Below are 21,986 nucleotides of genomic sequence, written 5' to 3'. Positions count from 1 at the left end.
AGATTGAACACGGCACCTTGAGCTGGGCGGCCCCAAGCTGCCGATGGGCGGCTGAATGGCAACTGGACTTGGGAGCTGAGCTAGCTGCGCCCTTCACAACTAAGACTGAAGGACAACAGCTTGGCTGTTCCCCTTCCCCCAATTCCCCAGCACTGTTCCCATCCCCCCAATTCCCCAATTAAAAAAAAAAAAGTAAAAAAAAGACCAAAAACAAAGAAAAGAAAAAAAGTAAAACAAAGAAAAAACAGAGGACCACTTATACGCAAATTTCTTTCAATAAATACTGTTAATATATTTTCTCTTCCTTATTTTCTTAAGCTTACTTTATTGTAAGAATATAGTATATAATACACATAACATGCAAAATATGTGTTAATCAGCTGTTTATGTTATCAATAGGGCTTCCAGTCAACAGGAGGCTATTAGTAGTTAAGTTTTGGGGAATCAAGTTATATATGGATTTGAACTGGGCGTAGGGTTGGTGCTTTAACCTTTATATTGTTCAAGGGTCAACTGTATATTTAAATTAAAAAAAATTCATAATCTGGTTTCTTGATTGATGCCTTTGTCCCCTTCAGTCATCACAGCTCAGCCTTCACTTTACTTCATTTCTCATGTCTCTACTTGTTCATTACTTCCTCTGAGAGAGCTTTCCCTACTCCACAATACAAAATACTCCCCCCAGGGTTTATGTAAGAGACTAAATTCAGAAAGATGGAGAATGTCAGCACGGAAAGGGAAAGAGAGTCAGGGAGAGAAAGTTGGGGTCAGGCAAAGGGCAGGAGAGAGAGGAGAGGGAAAAGTGTGAGGAGCGAGTTGTGGGGAGAATATTTAGGTTATCCAATGCTATGTAACAAGTGATCCCAAAGCTTGGTGACATCAATCAACAGCAATCATTTGTTTTGCTTACAGATCAGCACTTTGAGCAGGGCTTGGCAAGAACGGCTTGTCTCTCCTCTATCTGGGGTGACTTTATCATTTGCCAAAGGATCCACTTCTAAGATGACTCACTCACGTAACCAGCAAGTTGGTGCTGGCTGTTGGCCTGGCTGACGGTCAGGAGCTCTGGTTCCTTTCCATGTGGACCTCTCCATGGGCTGTTTTGGCTTCTGCTAGTATGGAGGCTGGGGTTAAAGAGTAAGTGTCCCAAGAGATAAAAGTGGAAGCTGCCCATGAGGACAGGACTTTGACTATTTTATTCGCCACTTTATTTCAGAACATCCCCAATGCCACGTTTGCAGCAGGCGCTCCATAAATATATGCTGAATAAATAGCTTCATAAACTACCACTTGGGTATCCTCGTGCGGCGACACAGGCCGCGCCATTTCTTAGTCAGGATTGGCTGGAGCCTCCGTCACGTGACTGACAGTCACTAGCCCGCCTTTGAGCCTGGGGAGGTCCACTCGGTCTGCCCCAGGATCCATCGGCTGGCGGGGCCGCGGAGGAGCTACTGCGCAGTCGCGATTCCTAGCGCAGGCGCAGACGCGGCCAGCGGCGTTTGGAGGCGAGCGAGCCGGCGGGCGGTTGGCGTGAGCGGAACCCGAGTGCGGGCGGTGCGAGCCGGCGCCATGGTGGAGAAGGAGGAGACAGGCGGCGGTATCAGCGAGGAGGAGGCAGCGCAGTATGACCGGCAGATCCGTCTCTGGGGATTGGAGGCCCAGAAACGGTCAGGGCCGGTGCGGCTTGTGGGGCTGAGGGTCTTGAGCGGTCGTCTGGCCTGAGGCGTTAGCTACCCTCAGGGAGTGGGAGGGTCTGATTTGAAGAGAGGAGGCGGGAATTCTGTACCCGGGGATGGTAGCGCACCTGTGATTACTGGAACGGTTGATTTGGGATGTTTCTGGAAGGCATTGGAAACGGGGACGTCCCAGGGTGGTGAGAGGGCCGTTCTAAGTGATTGGAGGCCTCTGAGAGGGGTGGGGGAGACCTAAGGGATCAGGAGGATTCAAACTCAGGGACTCGGAAGCCCGAATGGGGGTGATGGTGGGGTTTAGGGAATAGGAACCGTCAGGAATGCCTGGAAAGGATGAAGCGGGGCGGGAGGGCGAGGGCGTAGTTCATTCATTCCTAGAAGGTGGGACCTGTTCTCTGCTGGACGCTGGGGAGACTGCTTGTGAGCTTAGTTTCTTGTGGCTTCTAAGGGGTGGGTGGGCCAATCTGAAGGAGTGAGGGTTTTTGAGGACCTTGGTGTCAAGTTATTTTTAGTGTGAGTCTTGGAGAGTCTAGGGGGGCTGGAGATGCCTTAAGAGGTTGCTGTGTCTAGGTATGGGGGTGTGTCCAGAGAGGACAGGACAGTATGGTTTGGCATACCTGGGGTATTGAGGAGTAGTTATCCAAGGGGATGAGGTCTTTGAAAGAGGTGATTGGTTTAATCAAATATTTATTGAGCACCTGTCTCAAGCACTGTTTTAGGCACAGCATATATCCCTGAATTAAACAGACTCCTTACTCACATGGAGCTTACATTCTAGTGTTGGAGACAAACGTAAATAACATGTTAAGTAATGCAAGTGCAAGGGAGAAAAAGCAGGATAAGAGGGTCAATAAAGGATGGTGAAGTGGAGAGCTATTTTGGTGGGGGGCAGGGAAGGCCTCTGAAAGGGTGACATTGTGTCTCAGACCTGTATGAAAGGAAAAAACCATCTAGAAGAAATTTCTGCAGTAGAGAACAGCACGTGTAAAATCCTGGAGGCAAGCGCATACTTGGCAAATTAGAGTAATAGGGTGGCTGGAACCAAATGAGTTGAGGAGTAGCTTTTTTATTTTTTATTCTAAGTGTGCTGGGAAACCTGTTGGAGAGTTTTGAGTAGGAGTAGCATGATCTGATTTGTGTTTTAAAAGGATTTTGCTGTCTGGAGAATAGGTTGAAGTGGACAGAAGTGGAAATAAGGATTCCGGTTGGGGCACTACTGCGGTAATTACTGCAGTAATCCACTTGAGACATAAGTAATGGGGTTTGGAACTCTAGAGAAGGGATCAAATATATATTCTGGATATATTTTGAAGGTAGACAAGGATTTGAGGACAGGATTTGCTGAAGGAGTCTGTGTAGGGTATGAAAAGGAGAACTCAAGGATGACTAAGACTGGGCCTGAAGACATAGGTGGGGTTAATTGATTATAGGGACTGCTGTTGGAAGGATTGGAGTGTTTAGAAGTCCTAAATGTACTAGAAAGGTTGATCCAGGGGTGTGGGGGCAGCAGGTAGTTTTGTTTGAGGTGGGGTAAAGTTGGTGAGGGCTAAACAGAAATGTAGTGAGGGAACTGTCAGAGGGATAGCTATGATTTATCTGAGGAACAACAAAGAATGGATGGGGGCTTCTGAGGAGGAGATGACCTAAGGGGCAAACCAAAGTCAGGGTATGGAATTCTTGGGAGGCCAGAGTTATTCTGAGGGAGTGGAGTGAACTTGGAGAACCTGAAAAGGATTGGCTGAGGATCCTGGAAGGGAAGGAAGGGGTTATCTGTAACTTGGAATTTATATTTGTAGACAATCTTAGTTTTAGTGCTTCCATGTCCATTTTCTTTCTTTTTTTTTTTTTTTGCTGAGCCATCCAGCCACCTGTTGGCAGCTCAGTGGCAGCTCATCTCGAGCCGGGAATGGAACCAGCGATCCCGTTGCTCAGAGCTCACACTCTTGAGTGAGCTCTTAACCAACTGAGCCACTCGGCCGGCCCTCCATGTCCATTTTCAACTGAGTCTCACAGCAGCTCTCTGGAGTAGGAAGGGCAGGAATTCCCTCCCCTGCATATACAGAAAGGAGGCTCCACAAAGCAGATTGAAGATAGAGGGGACAGTTCCCTTGCTTCTAAGGGAACTCCAGGTGTGATAGGAGAACTCTGGGGGCTGGGGTTCCTTTTGAAATGGAAGGTGGCAAACTGCATACTGGCTACAGCTTTGCCTCTGTGATGCTGGACCAGCATTGTCAGAGAACTGAAAGGGAGAGTAATATTAAAAAAGGCCTTCCCAGGGAACTCATACAGTGTAGAGGTTAAAAACTGGACTGTATCTCTCTTACAGTATTTTACATTTTTTAAAATTAGTTGCCAGCATTTAAAAATCTAGATACGTGGCCAAATTAGGGACAGTTTGAGCATCAGAAAGAATCAACTTCATTTAATAATATTTAATGACTTAGAATCCATAAGGCCAAGGTAATATTCAAACAAAAGAGAAATAAAAACTCATTTGTCTTTTGGAGGTAATTATTAATAATGTACCTTCTGATGTGGTGAGATAAGAACTTCAGTGTGTCATCTTTGACATTTTCCTGCCTATATCTCTTTTAACTCTAATCATGCTTTTAGAGAACAGAGAAACAAATTAAAGGACACCATTGAGGTACTTATAAGATGTCTAGAATATGAAATGTTTTACAAGACAACTGCACTAGTTATATTCCAAAAGTCAATATGTCATGGGAAAAACAAGTGAAGGGACTGTTTTAGATTAAGAGTAAAGAGGTGGAGCCAAATGCAAAGTGTGAACCTTGACTGGATCCTGGTTCAAGAGGAAAATTTTTACAAAAACATCTTTTAGACAATAGGGGAGATTTGAATATTCAGCCCTATTAGATGATATGTGGGGATTATTTTCTAGATGTGATAATAGTATGATTGTGAAGAAGAATGTCATATTTTTGGAGATGGCACACTAAAGGCATGAAATGCCATGGTATAGGTAGGTATGTGGGTAAGTCAGTAGAGCAAAATGTTAACTATTTTTACTTTTCTGTGTGTTTGAAAGTTTTTATAATGAGAAGTTCCCCCATCTGGAAGTTTCACATAGACTTTCTGATTTCTGTCTTTTGAAAAATAGAAAGGTCAGACAACCACACATGACTTGGAGCTGAGTAGAGGCTACCTGTTTTACGCAGAGCATGAGTTCTCTGCCGTTGTCTCCATCAGTTCAGCTTCACGGATTGATATACTAGGTATGATGAAGAAACACAATGAATGTTTAAATATAAAAACACTATTTACAGTAAAAGATACATTGCCATTAATACCCCTCAAAACACACCCCCTCAATTCGAACACATTTATTCCATCGTTCTTGCCACTTTCTGAAGCAGTTCTGGAGGTCTTCTTTCATGAGTGTCTTTAGTTGCACTGTCTTGGCTGCCTTGATGTCCTGAATTGATTCAAAACATTTACCTTTCATGGTCATTTTGACTTTGGGGAAGAGCCAGAAGTCACACGGTGCCAGATCCAGTGAATAAGGTGGATGAGGACACAGTAATATTTTTATTTGACAGAAATTGCCATACCAGAAGTGATGTGTGACACAGATCATTGTCATGTTGGAGGATGAAACTGTTTGCCCATTTCTTAGGCTATTATCTATGCACATAGTTTATTTATTTATTTATTTATTTTTAAGATTTTATTAGGGAGTTGGGGGAGGGGAACAGCCAAGTTGTTGTTCAATCTTGGTTGTGGAGGGTGCCAGTTGCCATCTGGCTTCCTGTCTGCAGGCAGCTCTTGGCCTCTGAGCTCAAGGTGTTGTGTTCAGTCTTAGTTGTGGGTGGACGTAGCCACCATCCCATGTGGGAGTCGAACCAGCAGCCTTTTTGTTAAGAGCGCACGCTCTATTCATTGAGCCATCCGGGTGGCAGCTCAGCTCAAGGTGCCGATTTCAGTCTTCGTTGTGGGTGGGCATAGCCCACCATCGAACAGGCAATCTTGTTGTAACACCAGCTAAGTCATCCTGCCACCTGTTGGCAGCTCAGCAACAGCTCAGCTTGGGCGCAGCATCACTGGCCCATGTGGGAATCAAACCAGGGGCCCCATTGTTCAGAGCCTGCACTCCTAAGCCAACTCTTAACTAACTGAGCCACTCGGCTGGCCCTGTGCACATAGTTTCTTAAACGCTCTAATAAGCCCTTAAAATATTCAGAGTTCACTGTAGTGTTTCTGGATATAAACTCGGCTTGCACAATTTCATCAAGGTAAAAAAAACCAGCTAATATCACCCTGATGTTACGAGCAACAGCATTCACCTCAAGTGAATCGATTAAGGACATCGAGGCAGCCACAACAGTGCAACTAAAGACACTCATGAAAGAGGACTTCCAGAACTGCTTCAGAAAGTGGCAAGAATGATGCATAAGTGTGTTTGAAGCAAGGGGGAGTATTTTGAGGGAGATTAATGGCAGGTCTTTTACTGTAATAATTTTTTAGAATTTAAACATTCACTATTTTTTTTTTTTTTAAGATTTTATTGCAGAGTTGGAGAAGAGAACAGTGTTGGGGAACTGGGGAAGGGGAACATTTGTATTTTTCCAGAACCCATCAGCTCCAGGTCAAATTGTTGTCCTTCAATCTTAGTGGTGGAGGTCGCAAGCTCAGCTTCCAAGTCCAGTCGCTGCTTTCAACCTAGTTGTGGGAGGGCGGCACAGCCCACCATCCCATGCGGGAGTCAAACTGGCAACCTTGTTGTTAAGAGCACGTGCTCTAATCAACTGAGCCACCCGACTGGCCCAGTTTTTTTAATCACACCTCATAATTGCCTGGCCCCTGTGAGAATGTGAGTTTGCATCTCTTGCTGTGTTGCATAGCTTGTTTTATGGATGAGGTTCAAAGAAGGGAGCAAACTCCCAAGGTCACACACCAAGTAAATAGAAGTAGGACTGGCTTCATAGTCACTAACTTCAGGTTCACTGCTATTTCTATGACAGCACGTTTGCTACCATAGGGGCTCATTCTTTCAGTCAAATTAACATAGAGGCGAGTGTTGAAGCTGGCAGCTGTGTATGTCCTGAGAATGTGTGCTTCAGCAGTTTTTGCACTGCCTTTCACAACAAAGGTGTGTCTAATTTTTCTTCCACTCAACAATAATTTATCCTATATCTAAGAGAGGAGGGGAGGGTGACTGGAAAGAGAGAAGCAGGTTATAAGCTCCATGAGGGCAAGCAGTTTAAAAATGTCCGATAATTACAATGTGGGTTTTGACTGGTCTCTCTCTCTTTTTTTTTTTTTTTAAGATTTTATTGGGGAGTTGGGGGAGGGAACAGACAAGTTGCCGTCCTTTTGTTCTTCAGTCTAGTTGTGGAGGACGTCGCTTCACTGGCCCATGTTGATATTATCATTGTGCTCTTCCCGAGTAAAGCAGTTGCTTGCCGGCCATTGTATGGCCACTCATGGCAGCTTACACCCGCTGCCGGCCAGCCCCACGGCAGCCTACGCTGTCACTGGCAACTTACGGCAGCCTAGCTCCAGGTCGAGCTGTTGTTCACCATCTTAGCTGTAGAAGGTGCAGCGTCACTGGCCCTAATGTGGGATCCGAACCTGGACCCTGCTGCTCAGAACTGGCGTCCCAAGCCAACTCCTAACTAACGTGCCACTTGGCCAGCCCTTGACTGGTCTCTCTTAAATTTCCAGTATTGCAAGTGTGTAGACATTTAGGTATTTGTTGAGTGAATAAAATGATTGTACATTGCAGACACCTAGGAAGTCCGAAAACTTGGCTCTTGGGTAAGTCACACATGCCTTAGGTTCCACATCTGCAAAAAGGATGGGTAAGTGTGAATAAGTCTTTTAAGGACTCTTCCAACTCTGAAATTTTGTCTTTACAAAAAAGCAACTATAAAACCTTCCCTATTATCAGGCACTCGTTACCCCAACACTGCTGCCTGTTCACAAGAACTTCAGCTGGTTATATAGGCTCATATTTTTCATTAGAGTGACTGAGCATGTACTGTGTAGTGGAGGCCTGTCCTGGTTCATTTAAGGACCAATTTATCCTAGTGGTTGATAGTGGTTAATAGTTGAGTTTGACTCAGCTCCAGAACTTCTTATTTAACCTTGGATACATTTCTCAGCTTCTCTGTGCTTCAGTTTTCTCATTTATCAAGTGGAGATAATAGAATCTACTTTATAAGATTGTGGAGAGCTAAATGGGATAATGCATGAGTAGAGTCCATTCAGTGAATTATAGCTACAATTATTTGACAAGTATAAATCTCCAGCAATAAAGGAAGGGAAACTTCACAGGACATAGCTTGAGATACATAAGGCAAGTGTAAAGCAGGAGACAGTGGGACTCCAGAGGATGAGGAAGACGGTGGGAGGAGCAGATTGGCCTAAGCAGATCATAGTGGGGAGCAGTCTGAAGTTATATTTTGGATTCTGACAAGACATTTAAGTAAATATGATGAAATGGGCAGATGGATGGAACAGTAATGTAGATATAAATGAAAAGTACTGTACTGTTAAGTGTAGAAGAGACTCTCTAGAAGGAGAAAGTGGTCAAATCTGCGAAATGCTAATGGCCCCACTATATCCTGTTGCACAGACCAGAAACCTTGTTTTTTTTGTTCATCGCTGCCCCTTATGCCTAGTCTATTGGGAATTCCTGTGGGCTCTGCTTCAAACTTTATCTCATCTACCTTTCTTCATTTCTTAATCCAAACCACACGCACCATGTCAGATTACCTCAAGTCTCCTCATTGGTCTTCCCTATTCCACTCTTTTTTTTCTTCTTAAGATTTTATTGGGGAGTTGGGGGAGGGGAACAGACAAGTTGCTGTTCTTTTGTTCTTCAGTCTAGTTGTGGAGGATGTCGCTTCATTGGCCCATGTTGGTATTATCATTGCACTCTTTTTCGGGTGAGGTAGTCGCTAGCCGTCCATTGGATGGCTGCTCACAGCAGCCCAGCTCCAGGTCAAGCTGTTGTTCACCATCTTAGCTGTAGAGGGCAGTGTCACTGACCCCTATGTGGGATCCGAACCAGGGCCCTGCTGGTCAGAGCTGGTGTCCCAAGCCAGCTCTCAACCAATGCGCCACTCAGCTGGCCCTTCGGCAAGTTTCTTAACAACTCTGCTTTAGAGTATTAGTTTCCTGTTCTTGCTGTAACAATTGCCACAAATTTTAGTGGCTTAACACAAACTTATTCTCTTACAGTTCTGGAGGTCAGAAGTCTGAAATCAGTTTCACTAGGTTAAAGTCAGGGTGTGGAGGCCATGCTCCCTGTGGAGGCTCAATGGAAGAATGTTTATTTGACTTTTAGTGTGGAGAAGCCACCTGTAGTCTTTGTCTCGTGGCTCCTTCCTTCATCTCCAAAGCCAGCAGCAAAGCATCTTCAAATCTCTTCTCTGTCTATGGCCCCTGTTTTTATCATCACATCTGCTTCTCTGATCCTGACCTCTTCTGCCTCCCTCTTTGTAAGTACCCTTTTGATTAGTTGGATCCATGGGGATAATCTCCCCATCTCAGCATCCTTAATTGCACCAGCAAAATTCCTTTTGTCGTGTAAATTAATTTATTCACAGGTCCCAGGGATTGGGGCTTTTGTATCTGTAAAATGAGAATAATAGTAGCACCTGCCTCACAGAGTTTATACATATAAATTGCTTAGAATAATGTTTGGCATACAGTAACTGTTTAATAAGTGTTAACTGCCATTGTTATCTTACTCTTTTTAAGGGCTGCCTAGTTTTCCATAATATGTGTGTACCAGGGCAGTGTGGCCTCGGAGTCACCATCTCTACCTTATTGTTCCTCTACCTTATTGTTGCTCTTGTCTACTAGCTGATCATATTAGCCACTTTCTAGCTGTGTAACTTTGGTTAGTTAACCTCTTTGTGCCTGTTTTCTCAGCTGTAAAATAGGAATAACAAGGGATCAGCTCAAAAGATTGTCATGAGGATTAAATGACATAATACAGTAAAACCTTGGATTGCAAGTAAATTGGTTTGCGAGTGTTCCGCAAAAGGAGCAAGCATTTCTATTAGGTTGGTGCAAAAGTAATAATGGTTCTTGCCATTACCTTTGCACCAATCTAATAATACATTTTAACTTGGTAAACGAGTGATGTTTTGCAATACGCGTAGTTTGTTTCTGGAACAAATTATGCTTGCAAACCAAGGTATTACTGTACATGGAAGGAGTTTGGAACAGTGCTTGGCACATGGTGTTCAATAAGTGTTAGCTATGATTACATACCAGATTTATGTAATTCTTTTTTTTTTTTTTAAGTTTCAGTTTATTTTATTTATTTTTGGTTTTATTATTTTATTTTATTTTTTTAGCTTTTCTGGGGAACAGTGTGTTTTTCCCAGGACCCATCAACTCCAAGTCAAGTTGTTGTCCTTCAGTCTTGGTTTAGTCTTGGTTGTGAAGGGCACAGCTCAGCTCCAAGTCCAGTCGCAGTTTCAATCTAGTTGCGGGGCGGGGGGGGGGGGCATAGCCTACCATCCCACGGGAGTCGAACCGGCAACCTTGTTGTTAAGAGCATGCACTCTAGCCAACTGAGTCATCCGGCCGCTCAGCGGCATCTCAGCTCAAGTCGTTGTCTTCAATGTAGTTGCGGAGGGCGCAGCTCACTGGCCCATGTGGGAATTGAACTGGCAACTCTGTTGCTCAGAGCTTGTGCTCTAACCAACCGAGCCACTTGGCCGCCTCAGATTTATGTAATTCTGCTGATCTATTAATTCAACAGCTATTTGTGTAACAGTATAATAGGTGCCAAGCACAATCATGGCTGCTAGGGATACAGTGGTTTCTGGAGTTTACATTTTATAACCATCACTCCATATTCTAGGCTAGAGTTTACATTTTAATGGAGGAGTGGGCAATGAACATACAAGCAGGTAGCATAATTCCAGATAGAAGAGGGTGCGTACATATTTTGGATTAATGTGGCCCATGTGGACTGCTCTAAGGAGGTGACAATTGAGCTGAAACCTAAAGGATGTGAAAAGTTGGGGGAAGAAGCAAGAGAGGACAACTAATGGCAAAGCCTATGGTGAGGGCAAATGTGTTTTCTGGGATCAAGGAAGGCCAGCATGGCTGTAGGTAAGTTACCAAGGGAGAGTGGGATGAGTCGAGCTGGGAGTGGTATGCAGAGCTTTGAGTCCCGGGTAAGGAACTTGCATAGGGAACCACCAAAAGACTTGAGCAGGAGAGTGACATAACCTGGTTCACATTTTAAAAGATCTCTCTGCCTGAGATGGGGACAGTGGAAGCAGGGAGTCCAGGTGTAAAGCTGTTGTAGTTTTATAGATGAGAGAGGATGGTGGCTCTGGCCAGGGCAGTGACTGGAGGTGGAGGCAAGCAGATGGACGATGCTGCTGTGAATGTATTTATACAGGATTTTTGCGCCCACTTGAATATTTCGATAGGATTGATTCCTACAAGGGGAATTACTGCATCAGTATGAGTAATAATAGCTGACATTCATTAGGTGCTGACTATGTGCCAGATACTATTTTAAGTGCTTTTTATGTAATTGAGCCATAAGTAAGCTGTAGTCTCAGGACTCCTAGCACAGTTAAGGGTTAGCAACATAAACATGTTCAGTGCTGATGCCAGCTGGATAAAAATCTCACCAGCAGTCAGAGTCTGGAGAGCTCCATAGGATGTAGGGACTGTGGAGAGGCTGTGTGGCTGTACGTGACTTATATCAGAGGCATTTTTATGTAGCATTGCTCTGAGTTCAGAGGAGAGTGCTCACTTGAGTCTGCCATGATGAGAAAGGACTTGTGAGAAAATGACACTCAATTTGGGGTTTGAAGTCTGGGGAAAGGCTTGACTAGGCAGAGAAAGGAAGAGTGGGGTGCATTTCAGGCGTGTGGGGGTCTTGTGATTTAAAGTCTGCAGGTGGGAAACTGAAGACATGTTTGGGCGTGAGTAATCGGGTAGTAGTGGGAGATAAGGCTGGGAAAGTAAGAAGGAACCTGGACTGAATGGTTTTAAATGCCAGCTTTAGATTTTTTTTCCTCCAGATATTTTTGAAAATCAGCATGAAACCCATCACTGAGCCATTTTATAGTTAAGGCAATGGGGATTGAGAAGTTAAGTTTAAACCTATACTGAGCATTTGTTATATGCCAGGGATTATGCTGGATGGCTTTGCACACACATTTTACCAGGCTGTCAAAGGGATTAAATGACATGAAGTCAGAATTGGTTTCCCCATTTTACAGGTGAATAAACTGAAGGTTAGACAGATTTGCAGCTTGTCCAGGTCACCCAGGCAGGAAGTGGCAGAATTACAATTCAAACCCAGGTCTTCAGGCCTGAAGCGCATGTGTAATCGGCAGTGCCTGTTGCTGAAGGAACATCAAGCAGAGCAGAGCCTGGGATGAGAAGTTAGTCGGTTTGGAGATTAGGAGGCCATTGGGCATGTTTGAAGATACAGATTCCTAGGAGAGAGCTGGGCCATTCTAGCTGTGTCCTTGAGGTACTGAGCAGTCAGACAGGAGAAACCCAGTCACTCAGGCTGACAGGGAACATGGAGCCTGAAATTCCAGGTGCGGCAGCATCAGGGCCAGGTGAAGGGAGGGCTTGTATACTCACAGTGACAGCAGAGACCTGGAAGGTACAGCTAAACGCAAGGGTGCTTGACTTTTCTGTCAAAGGTTTGATATATACACCATATCCTTTTTAGAAACATTGCTTATTATATGTGATGATTCTCAAGGGATTAGAGCACCTCTGGAAAGCCAAATAGTTTTCCTTCCTCCTCTCACCCACTGGTATAATGCCATACGTCTCTGATAAGAGACCTGCTCATTGTTGGCTTCTTTTGTTATTTACCTTCCTTGTATCTTATAAGCCCTTGTCCCAACTTCCTCCTATTCTGGTGAAGTGGAATTGTCACTTGAAAGGCTCATGTGTGCTAACCTGTGGTTGGCAGGGGAAGGACCCATAGAAAAAAAGCAGTAATGGAGAAGCTGAGGCCTAGACCTATGCCTTTGAGGGAAATATTGTCAATATCCTCTCCCTGCCCCCGTTTTACCCTGTGGTCGTATCAGCGAAGGAAATCCAAAATGTGCTAACCTCAAGAATCAGCACAGGACTCTATTTTCTCAGCCACTTTCTTGTTCAAGATTTCTAGTCTAATGACATGCAAGTGTCCATAATTATTAGAACCGTTTTTGGAAGAGTTTCTGCATGTTCTCCCTAATACTGGTACTTGTTGAGAATTGACTCATTTCATAAACCAAGAGCAAATTCACTGGCCAGCAGAATTTGAATTTATGTGAGTTCTTTTCAGTGTGAATAATCATATGTTTGCTGCAGAAATATTAATAAGTTTAATTACAGGGTGCCGCCTAAGATCTTGATGGGGTTGTTTCATAATACATGATGTTAACTCCTTTATTCTTTTATTTTAAAAAATTGTTCAATTATAGTTGACTTATATTACTTTCAGGTGTACAACGTAGTGATTAGTGATCACCCTGATAAGTCTAGTACCTGTATGACACCATACTCCTTATTCCTTTTTCAAATCTGAAATTTTCTGATTCTGAAGCACTTCTGGTTCAAGGGATTTCAAGTAAGATATTGTCCTTCCCACTTGACCTCAGAGTTAAGTCCAGACTTCTTGGGCTAACCCAACCTCTGACTACCTTTTGTTAGCCTCATCTTCTGTCACCTTTACAGTTAGAATGATCCAAACATTTCCTAGGGGGACCCTCATTCATGCTGCCACGTTTTTGCTTGTGTGTTATAGCCTAAATAGTAAGTACCCCTTCCCATCCATCTCTTCTTCTATCAGAATAGTCCAAGCCATCATCCTTTCACCTTTACTGTGACTTCCCCTCCAAACCTCTCTCCCCCCATGGCTTTCTGTCAGGCTTAGAATAAAACCCAGAATCCTTACAATGCCTGTAATTGTAGCCCCTGGTTCTGACTACACCCTCGTTCCTACCATTCTTCCCTTAGCTCACTGCCCTTCTTCCTGTCCCTGAAACATGCCAAGCACTCCTGCCTCAGAGCTTTTGCACTTGCTGTTTTCTCTACCCAGAGTGCTCTTCTCCCAAATATCTATCTCTTGATTCTTTATTTCATTTTGATTTGTGTTCACCATCTTCTCAGAAAGGCCTTCATGATGAGTCTGACTAGAATAGCATCCTCCGTCAGTCTTGATCCATATGATGCTTGATTTTCTTAACTTTTGACATCTTATTTGTTTGTCTCCTTCATGAAATATAAGCTCCAGAGGGTCAGTGAAGATGTCTGTCTTATTCACTGCTGTATTTCCACACCTTAGAGAGAGGTGCCTGGCATAGGTGCTCAACAAATATTTGAATGAATTTTTCTCTGCAGGATGGATTGGAAGTGTCTCTTTCCTAGTTTTGAGGCCGTGGTGCTTCAGTGCATTTAGTGAAAACCAAAATTGTTGCTCTGTTTTGTTCTTCTGTGATGTGGCAAGCTTCCACTGTTCCCTGTCATCCCATTAACAGTGTCTACCTTACAGGCTGCGGGCCTCCCGGGTGCTTCTTGTCGGCATGAAAGGACTTGGGGCTGAAATTGCCAAGAATCTCATCCTGGCAGGAGTGAAAGGACTGACCATGCTGGATCACGAACAGGTGAGATGTGCAGCCATCTCATCACTCTCCTTCACTGTCTCTCCTCTTCAGTATAAACACTTGGAGATTGGGGGAGTTCCTGCTTGCCCCTTGGGCTGTGAAAGGAGGGCTGGCGTTTATGGAAGTGTAGCCTTAGGAGACTGATAGCGAGTACTAGCCCTGGGCTTGCATTCCGCTCCACCTCATCCTCGGTGGGCGACCAGGGAAGACTCCTGTCTCCTTGTTGGGCTTGTTCTTGTCTGTAAAGTGGAGTTAACGTCTCCCCTGGACTCAATTTGTGCCATAAACCACCTGAATAATTAAAAATGGATAATTGAGGCTGGCTGAGCGGCTCAGTTAGTTAAGAGCTCGCTCAAGAGTGCAATCTCTGAGCATCAGGGTCGCCAGTTCAATTCCCAGCCTGAGCTGAGCTGCCGCTGAGCTGCCAACAGGTGGCAGGATGGCTCAGCTTAAAAAATAAAATAAAATAAAAGGATAATTGCCTTGGGGTTTTGTCATGGTATAGCCTTTTCACACCCGCCCCCATCCCCATGATTCTGCTTTAGAAGGTCTGAGATGAGACTCAGGAGTACATACATCTAAAAAATATCTCAACTCAATTAAACAAATTAAAAAAAATTTAAAGGTACCCGAGGTGATCTTGTGTAGATGGATCACAGACATTACTTTGGAAAACATTGGATCAAAGAGAATGTATGCAGGCTGCTTAGCATAGTGCCTGCACATAACAAGTATCCAATAATTAATAATTATATGATATAATGTTATTTAATTGATAATAATAGAGTCCAACTCTAGTGTAGCTTTCCTCTGACCTGTCTTTTCTCTAAGGTGAAATTAACTGCTGCTTTCTGTACATTCTCATGCCTCAGTGACATTTTAGTTTTTTTTTTAATAGAAAATTTCCAATATATACAGAGAGGTACAGAGAATAGTATTTGACACCCTATCTACATGGCTTCTACGGATACCAATATTTTGTTGATTTATTTATTTATTTTTTAAAGATTTTTATTGGGGAATTGGGGGGATGGGAACAGTGCTGGGGAATTGGGGGAAGAGGAACAGACAAGTTGCTGTCCTTTTGTTCTTCAGTCTAGTTGTGGAGGACGTTGCTTCACTGGCCCAAGTTGGCACCATCATTGCGCTCTTCCCTGGCGAGGCAGATCAGTCGTCGGCTTCTGGACGGCCGCTCACTGTGGCTGCTGGCCGCTCATGCTGGCTGCTGGCTACATACGGTAGCCCATGGCAACCCACTGCCACAGGGGCTGCAGCCTACGCCGTCGCCGGCGACTCACGGCAGCCCAATTCCAGGTTGAGCTGTTGTTCAGCATCTTAGCTGTAGAGGGCAGTGTCACTGGCCCTCATGTGGGATCTGAACCGGGGCCCTCTGGCATCCCAAGCCAGCTCTCAACCATCGCGCCACTTGGCTGGCCCTGTTTTGTTGATTTTTAAAAATGTTATCTTTTCCCTTCAATTTTTGTGGCCAGTATTTTAGGTAAAACGCTTCAAAGATTATATTGTCACATGATAGGATTTGTGTCATTCTTTTATGCAATGAACAGGGGCACTGTCTCACACCGAGTAACCTAGCATACTGTGTGAGGTATAGGCTTTGTGAACAAAAGCAAATGTTACTGAAATTTTTAAAAGCTTGCCCTGTTCTGGGTTTCAGAAGAAAAATAGTATCTGGAATTATTGAGTTTTTATAAATTCTGCAGTATGAAGAGAAACATGGGTTGGCTCACTTATATCACAATCACAAATTGATTTTTTTTTTTTTTAAAGATTTAATTGGGGAGTTGGGGAGGGGGAAAGCGTTGGGGAATCGGGGAAGGGGAACAGACAAGTCGCTGTCCTTTTGTTCTTCAGTCTAGTTGTGGAGGACGTTGCTTCACTGGCCCATGTTGGTATTATCATTACGCTCTTCCCAGGTGAGGCAGATCCGTCGCCGGGTCCTGGATGGCGGCTCATGGTGGCTCTTGGCAGCTCACACTGGCTGCTGGCCGCTCACACCAGCTGCCGGCCACTCACGGTAGCTCACGGCAGCCCACTGCAGCCTATGCTGTCGCCGGCGACTCACGGCAGCCTAGCTCCAGGTCGAGCTGTTATTCGTCATCTTAGCTGTAGAGGGCAGTGTCACTGGCCCTCATGTGGGATCCGAACCTGGGTCCTGCTGGTCAGAGCTGGCGTCCCAAGCCCGCTTTTAACCAATGCGCCACTCGGCCAGCCCACAAATTGATTTTTGACTTGATTTAAAAACCTGCAGAAAGAAAATTCCTGCCAGCAAGCTGCCAGGTTATGAATGGTTTAAGCTGTGACATCTTTCCAACCACAGTGCTCCCTAGAGGCAGGAACACTCCATCTAGAGGAAGAATTGGTTTGCAATGTAGTGAGGGTAAGAGTGGAGGCAAGGAAAGATGGTTCCTAAACTTGGAGGCCCTTGCCATGGAAAAATGAAACGGGAGTGGTGGCTTCCTCATCTGGTTGGGGGAATCCAAGATGGTGGAACAATACTGTATCACTGAGGGGTGTGTGATGTGGTTCTGTCACCCCCTCAGTCCAGGGGCAAATGCCGCCTGGTGTTGGAGTGCACAGGCAGAAAGGCCTAATGCAGAGGTTCACAGTTCTATCTGTGCTTTAGAATATTCGGGGAGTTTTTACAAATCAAAGTCCTCCAGGTGAGAATAACAGTCAGGGAGGGTTGAGAACCTCTAGCTTTATATAACCTGTTCCCAGTCAGCTTACCCAGCTTGACTCTATCTCATAAATGTAATAGTTCAGGAACACTTTGTATTTGGTCTGCCATTTGCTTATTTCTCTGACTAGGAACATCCCAGTGCAGAAGCTTTGGAATCATGCAGACTTGGGCTCAAACCCCACATCCTCGAGCTGGGCATTTTGCTCATCTATTAAATGAAGATATGAATTCCTGCCCCTTAGAGTTGTTTTTTTTGTTTTGTTTTTTTTATTTCGTTTACATCAGCAAGCATCCGAGAGCACGTGCTGCCACCCTGAAGTAGTCTATATAGGTCCTGGCAATACAGAGATGCACATTTTGGTTCCCATTCTCAAATTTTTTCCAGAAATGAGAGTGGGCTCCCTGACTCAGGTCATGGTAACAGGACATGAAAGTTTGTCTGGAATTTTGACCTGAACTGAGTCTTAAAGAACGAGGAGAGGTTTATCAAGTTGAGGGGCTGTGTTTTAGGCAGGGGACATTAGCAGTGGCACAAAACAGCATGGAAGAAATAGAGTCTAACAAGCAGTTTGGTGTTTTTAGAGTGTGAAACCCGAAGTGGTGGAGGGTGGGGGCAGGTTTCAGGTAGGTCTCCGTCATGAAGAGCCTGCTAGCTAGCGGTGTCGTAAGCTTTTACTTAAACCTCTGGATGGCAAGGATTCATTGAAGAGTTTCCAGTGAGTAGGAGTGACCTGGTCAGCTTTGGCTTTAGGTAAATCACCGATTACTGTATAAGCTATGGTAGGTACAAGATACAGGTTAGAACACTTAGAAGGCTGCTTTAGTTTTGGTGAGAGATGAAAAGGGTCTGAGTAGTGGTTCTGGTGATAGGGCAAGAAGCACACACAGATGAGAAAAAACTTAGGTGGTAAAACTGATAGGATTGTATACGGGAGAGTAAGGAGAGCAAGGAATAACTACAGCAGTGACACTAAAGTTGCTGGGCACTGTTCTAAGAGCTGTCGTATTCTCTCATTTAGTCCTCACAACAACCCTGAGATGTAGGGATTATCATCCCTATTTTATAGCTAAGAAAACTGAGGAAAAGGAAGTAAAGTTTTGGCCTACTCAGGGGCACAATAGTTAGTGATACCATGACCCAGTCAGTCTGACTCCTGGCAGAGCCCATTCTTTTAGGACCTTAACAGGCGGCTACTCTCAAGGAAATATCAAGGATATAAAGACCAGGTTTGTGGTTCAAGTGACTAGATGGGTGGTTGTGGGCTCGTCAACGGAGACAGCAAATACAGGAATCGAATATGAAGGGCCTGTGGGATATCCGGAGGAAGTATTTGGTGGACAGGTAGGACTCAGAAAGTTCAAGAAGTAATCTGTCAGAGCGATTTGAGAAATATCAGAAGATTTTGGTAGAAACTGCAGGAAGAATTGAGTTGGTTTATGGATCTACACAGAGTGAAAAGATGATTCTGAGACGGAAATCTCGGAAACAGTCACACTTAGGAGGGGCCTTGTAGAGACTGGACTGCCTGCGAGGGAGGAGGAGAGCCAGGATCTGAAAGGCCAAGGGAGCAGAGCACAGATAGTAATAATGAACACTGATGGAGTAATTAGTAAGTACAATATTTTTATTAACATCTGCATTTTACATGTGATTCCTTCATATTTGCTCAAGGTCACACATAAGTGGGTGAGCCAGGATTTTAATCAAATATTTGAATCCTGCCTGAATTATGCCAGAGCCTTGCTCTTAACCACTATGATGTACAGCCTCTCGGTATATAATGAGATCTCTGAAGAAGCAGGATGGACCGGTCAAGGATGCTGTTAGAGGGCTGGCCTTGAATGGGAGGTCGTAGACCAGCTCATTTTCTTGGAGGAAAGGTAGTAAGAGAGTGTGCTGTGGATAGTTGGCAAGTAGACAGGAGGGGAGAGTACTTCTGGTGAACCCAGTCTTGGTGAAGTTGGCAAGGTCATACCTAAAGATTAATGGTTAAATTAGATGTTTGATGTGGGAAGAAACGCTTTGTGAACAATATGGAGTCCATAATCCTACTGGTGACTGTCAAGTGATTCTATTATCTGTCTGAGGCTCCGCGATGCCCAGCCTTATGGGTGAAATCCTCCCTCTGCTCCAGCCCTCACTCATCTCCTCCTTTGAGTTGTAATTGAATTTAAGAGTTTGTCTCAAGCATTCTTGTCTGATTTTTGCACTGGTCTGATTTTAAACCACTTGTAGGCAGGGACTACATCCTTTAAACTATTTATGTTTGGCTCTTAATGCTCAGAGTTGGACACATGGTAGGTATTTGGTAAATTCTTACCACTGATGATTATGCCATTTTGTTAGCACCTAACAAACTTGAAGTAGAAGAAAGCATGGACTTTGGGGTTTAAAGTGAGTTCTCTTTATAAACACAAGGGGGCACTCTTTAACCATCAATGCCCAGTAAAAGTTAAAAACATCTCTATTTTAAAGCCTCAGAAGGAAAGAGTGTAGGGCGTCTGCATTAGGCAGATTCCTGCATGAACAGTAATGCAATTAGATGGTAGGTATTTTAGTTATCCTTTAAAAGTTCATCATCTTTGAGATTTGTTTTCCTTCAAATTCAAGTATTTAAAAAAATTTCTTCCTAGGTATCTCTGGAAGACCCCGGAGCTCAGTTCCTGATCCGTACTGGGTCTGTTGGCCGAAACAGGGCTGAAGCCTCTCTGGAGCGAGCCCAGAATCTCAACCCCATGGTGGATGTGAAGGTGGACACTGAGAATATAGAAAAGAAGCCCGAGTCGTTTTTCACTCAGTTTGATGCTGTAAGTTTCATAGATATGCAGGAATTCAGCAGATTAAAACACTAGTCATGTGTATAGCAGGTACACGAGAGTGTTGTAACAAATCTCGAGTTCTGAGCTTTTCCCCCAGTAAGTTTATAAGCTGTTGTGTTCTTTCGAGTTAGTACATCACCTTAATAGATTGAATGTGTTGGTAGGTAGTTGGATCTGCTGTAGCTGTGAGTTACTGTGTGTTGGTTTCTTTGGGCATATGTTCGCCTGGACCAGGTTTCATCATTGGTGTTTTGTCTTCTTTCCAGAATCTTTGCACAAAGCTTTGATATATTTTATTGCAAATGTTTTCTCCCGAAAACTTAACAAGTTGGTGATTCACATCTGAAGCAGTCATTTTTTTTTTGTTAGAAATATCAGACTACAGCTTGTGTTTTGTCTTTAAAAAGAGCACACCTGATCTTGGTCTGTCTCCTTCACACAGCCACTTGGACCATGTTGCCATGGATAACTAGACCAAATCACTGTAGTCAGAAGCCAAATGAGGCATATCCAACCTCATTTGGTTTCACTGCCAAATCTATGCAGAGGTGAAAGGATAAGTTAAATTCCGTTTCAGCGTCTGACCTTTCAGACTTGGTTCCCTGTACCCTGGGAAAAAGCTTAACAAATGTTAGATAACCATGAAGTAGTCACAGGTGATCTATTTGGTTTTTAAATGAAAGGCCCATTACACGAGCGGTTAGAATTGGGGGTGAGTAGTTTGTTTTTCAAATTTATATATTTCATATGTGCGTCTGTTCAAATATGGGCATGGAATGATGGATCATCTGTGCATTTTTTCTTTTTTTTTCTTTTTAATTCATTCTCTTTTGTAACTCCAAATATTGTAACAGTTCCCATTTGGACAAAAGTCTTCATTTCTTTATCCATGGTAACCACATTGGATTTATTCTAAGTGTCTCTTAAACTTTTAGCAATTAGAGAGAAGCTTCGTTAGAACTGAAGCATCAGTCCAGCTGCTTGCATGTGCACGGACCAGCGTGCCTGCCTCAAAGGCCATCTTTGACTGGTCCCGAGTAGGTTTTACAGTCACTTCTGATTCAGTAGGCTTCCATTTGATCAGCTGATTGCATGTTCAACTGTGGCTGTCTTACCTTTTAGATTCACTTTTTCCTTGGGAGGCTGTGTCCTTTGAATGACAGCAGAGGCACATATTTCTCTGAGTGTTGTTTCGGTGTTCAGGTTGCCAGACAAGAGCAGAGAGTTTCTATTGAAAAAATCCTTCTGTAATTTCTTCTCCAACTTTCTATGTTCAGAAGAGAACATGTGTAATTTAGAAGTTGTCTTCTTGGCCCTGATCACAAAGTTTCTCCTGAAAAGACAGTGTTTTATGCAGTAAAATTTAGCCATTTCCAATACCTCAATTTATTGGAACAGAACCTACAGGCCTTAGAGCAGCATTGATAATTCCACTGAGTGAATCACCAGTTCATTGTCTAAGTCTGAATGGAAGGTCACTTGGTCTGTAACCTTTTCTTTTGTCCTTAAATTCAGATAAAGTTTCACATGGAAAACTGGAAAAATAATCTCAACAGGACTTGTTTATCGTCTTCATCTTAACATATCAATCAAAAGAAGGGGAGAAAAAAAACGCCCTTGTGTTTAAACATGGCCTTTGGGTCAACTTAAAAAACTAGTTTAGCTTCTCTCTGTAGCTTATTCAGATTTTAATATATTTAGCCACTTAGAAATAACTTATGCTAAGTTATTACTATCTTTTTTCTTTTTATCAAATGTGGTTTATATACATTCCTGGATCAGGAAGAACCTAATTCATTGAATGGCTTTTACTTTCTATCTAAACACATTTTGTTTTGGCTGCAGAAAGTCTCATAATTTACATTTTCTACATACTGAAACCTGCAACTTTTCTTTTGTCTTCTAACCATAGGACCCAAAGAACCTGTTGTACCAGTTTGAAACTGGCTTTAGACATGCCCAGAGAGACTGTTCATTAAGATTTATTTAGACATCAGGGCAGTGATTCACAGTTTGCAATACTCACACCCTGCCAATTTCTTTCTTCCTGCAGGTATGTCTGACTTGCTGCTCCAAGGATGTCATAGTTAAAGTTGACCAGATCTGTCACAAAAATAGCATCAAGTTCTTTACAGGAGATGTTTTTGG

The 21,986-nt window shown here is 43.7% G+C and overlaps 1 protein-coding gene across 1 annotated transcript in view; it reads left to right on the top strand.

Moving 5' to 3' along the window:
• The first annotated feature begins 1,464 nt into the window (after positions 1 to 1,464).
• The window catches only part of SAE1 (SUMO1 activating enzyme subunit 1), a 74,004-nt gene continuing 53,482 nt past the window's right edge, over positions 1,465 to 21,986 (top strand). The window contains exons 1-4 of the mRNA XM_019625240.1: positions 1,465 to 1,667; positions 14,206 to 14,317; positions 19,653 to 19,826; positions 21,892 to 21,962. Of these exons, the coding sequence (XP_019480785.1) occupies positions 1,570 to 1,667; positions 14,206 to 14,317; positions 19,653 to 19,826; positions 21,892 to 21,962 (455 nt within the window). The 5' untranslated portion in view covers positions 1,465 to 1,569. The remainder of the gene's footprint in view (positions 1,668 to 14,205; positions 14,318 to 19,652; positions 19,827 to 21,891; positions 21,963 to 21,986) is intronic.

This window comes from Hipposideros armiger, unplaced genomic scaffold, assembly GCF_001890085.2.
Source record: "Hipposideros armiger isolate ML-2016 unplaced genomic scaffold, ASM189008v1 scaffold_619, whole genome shotgun sequence".
Classification (NCBI taxonomy): domain Eukaryota; kingdom Metazoa; phylum Chordata; class Mammalia; order Chiroptera; family Hipposideridae; genus Hipposideros; species Hipposideros armiger.
This window is presented reverse-complemented; position numbering and strand designations above follow the sequence as displayed.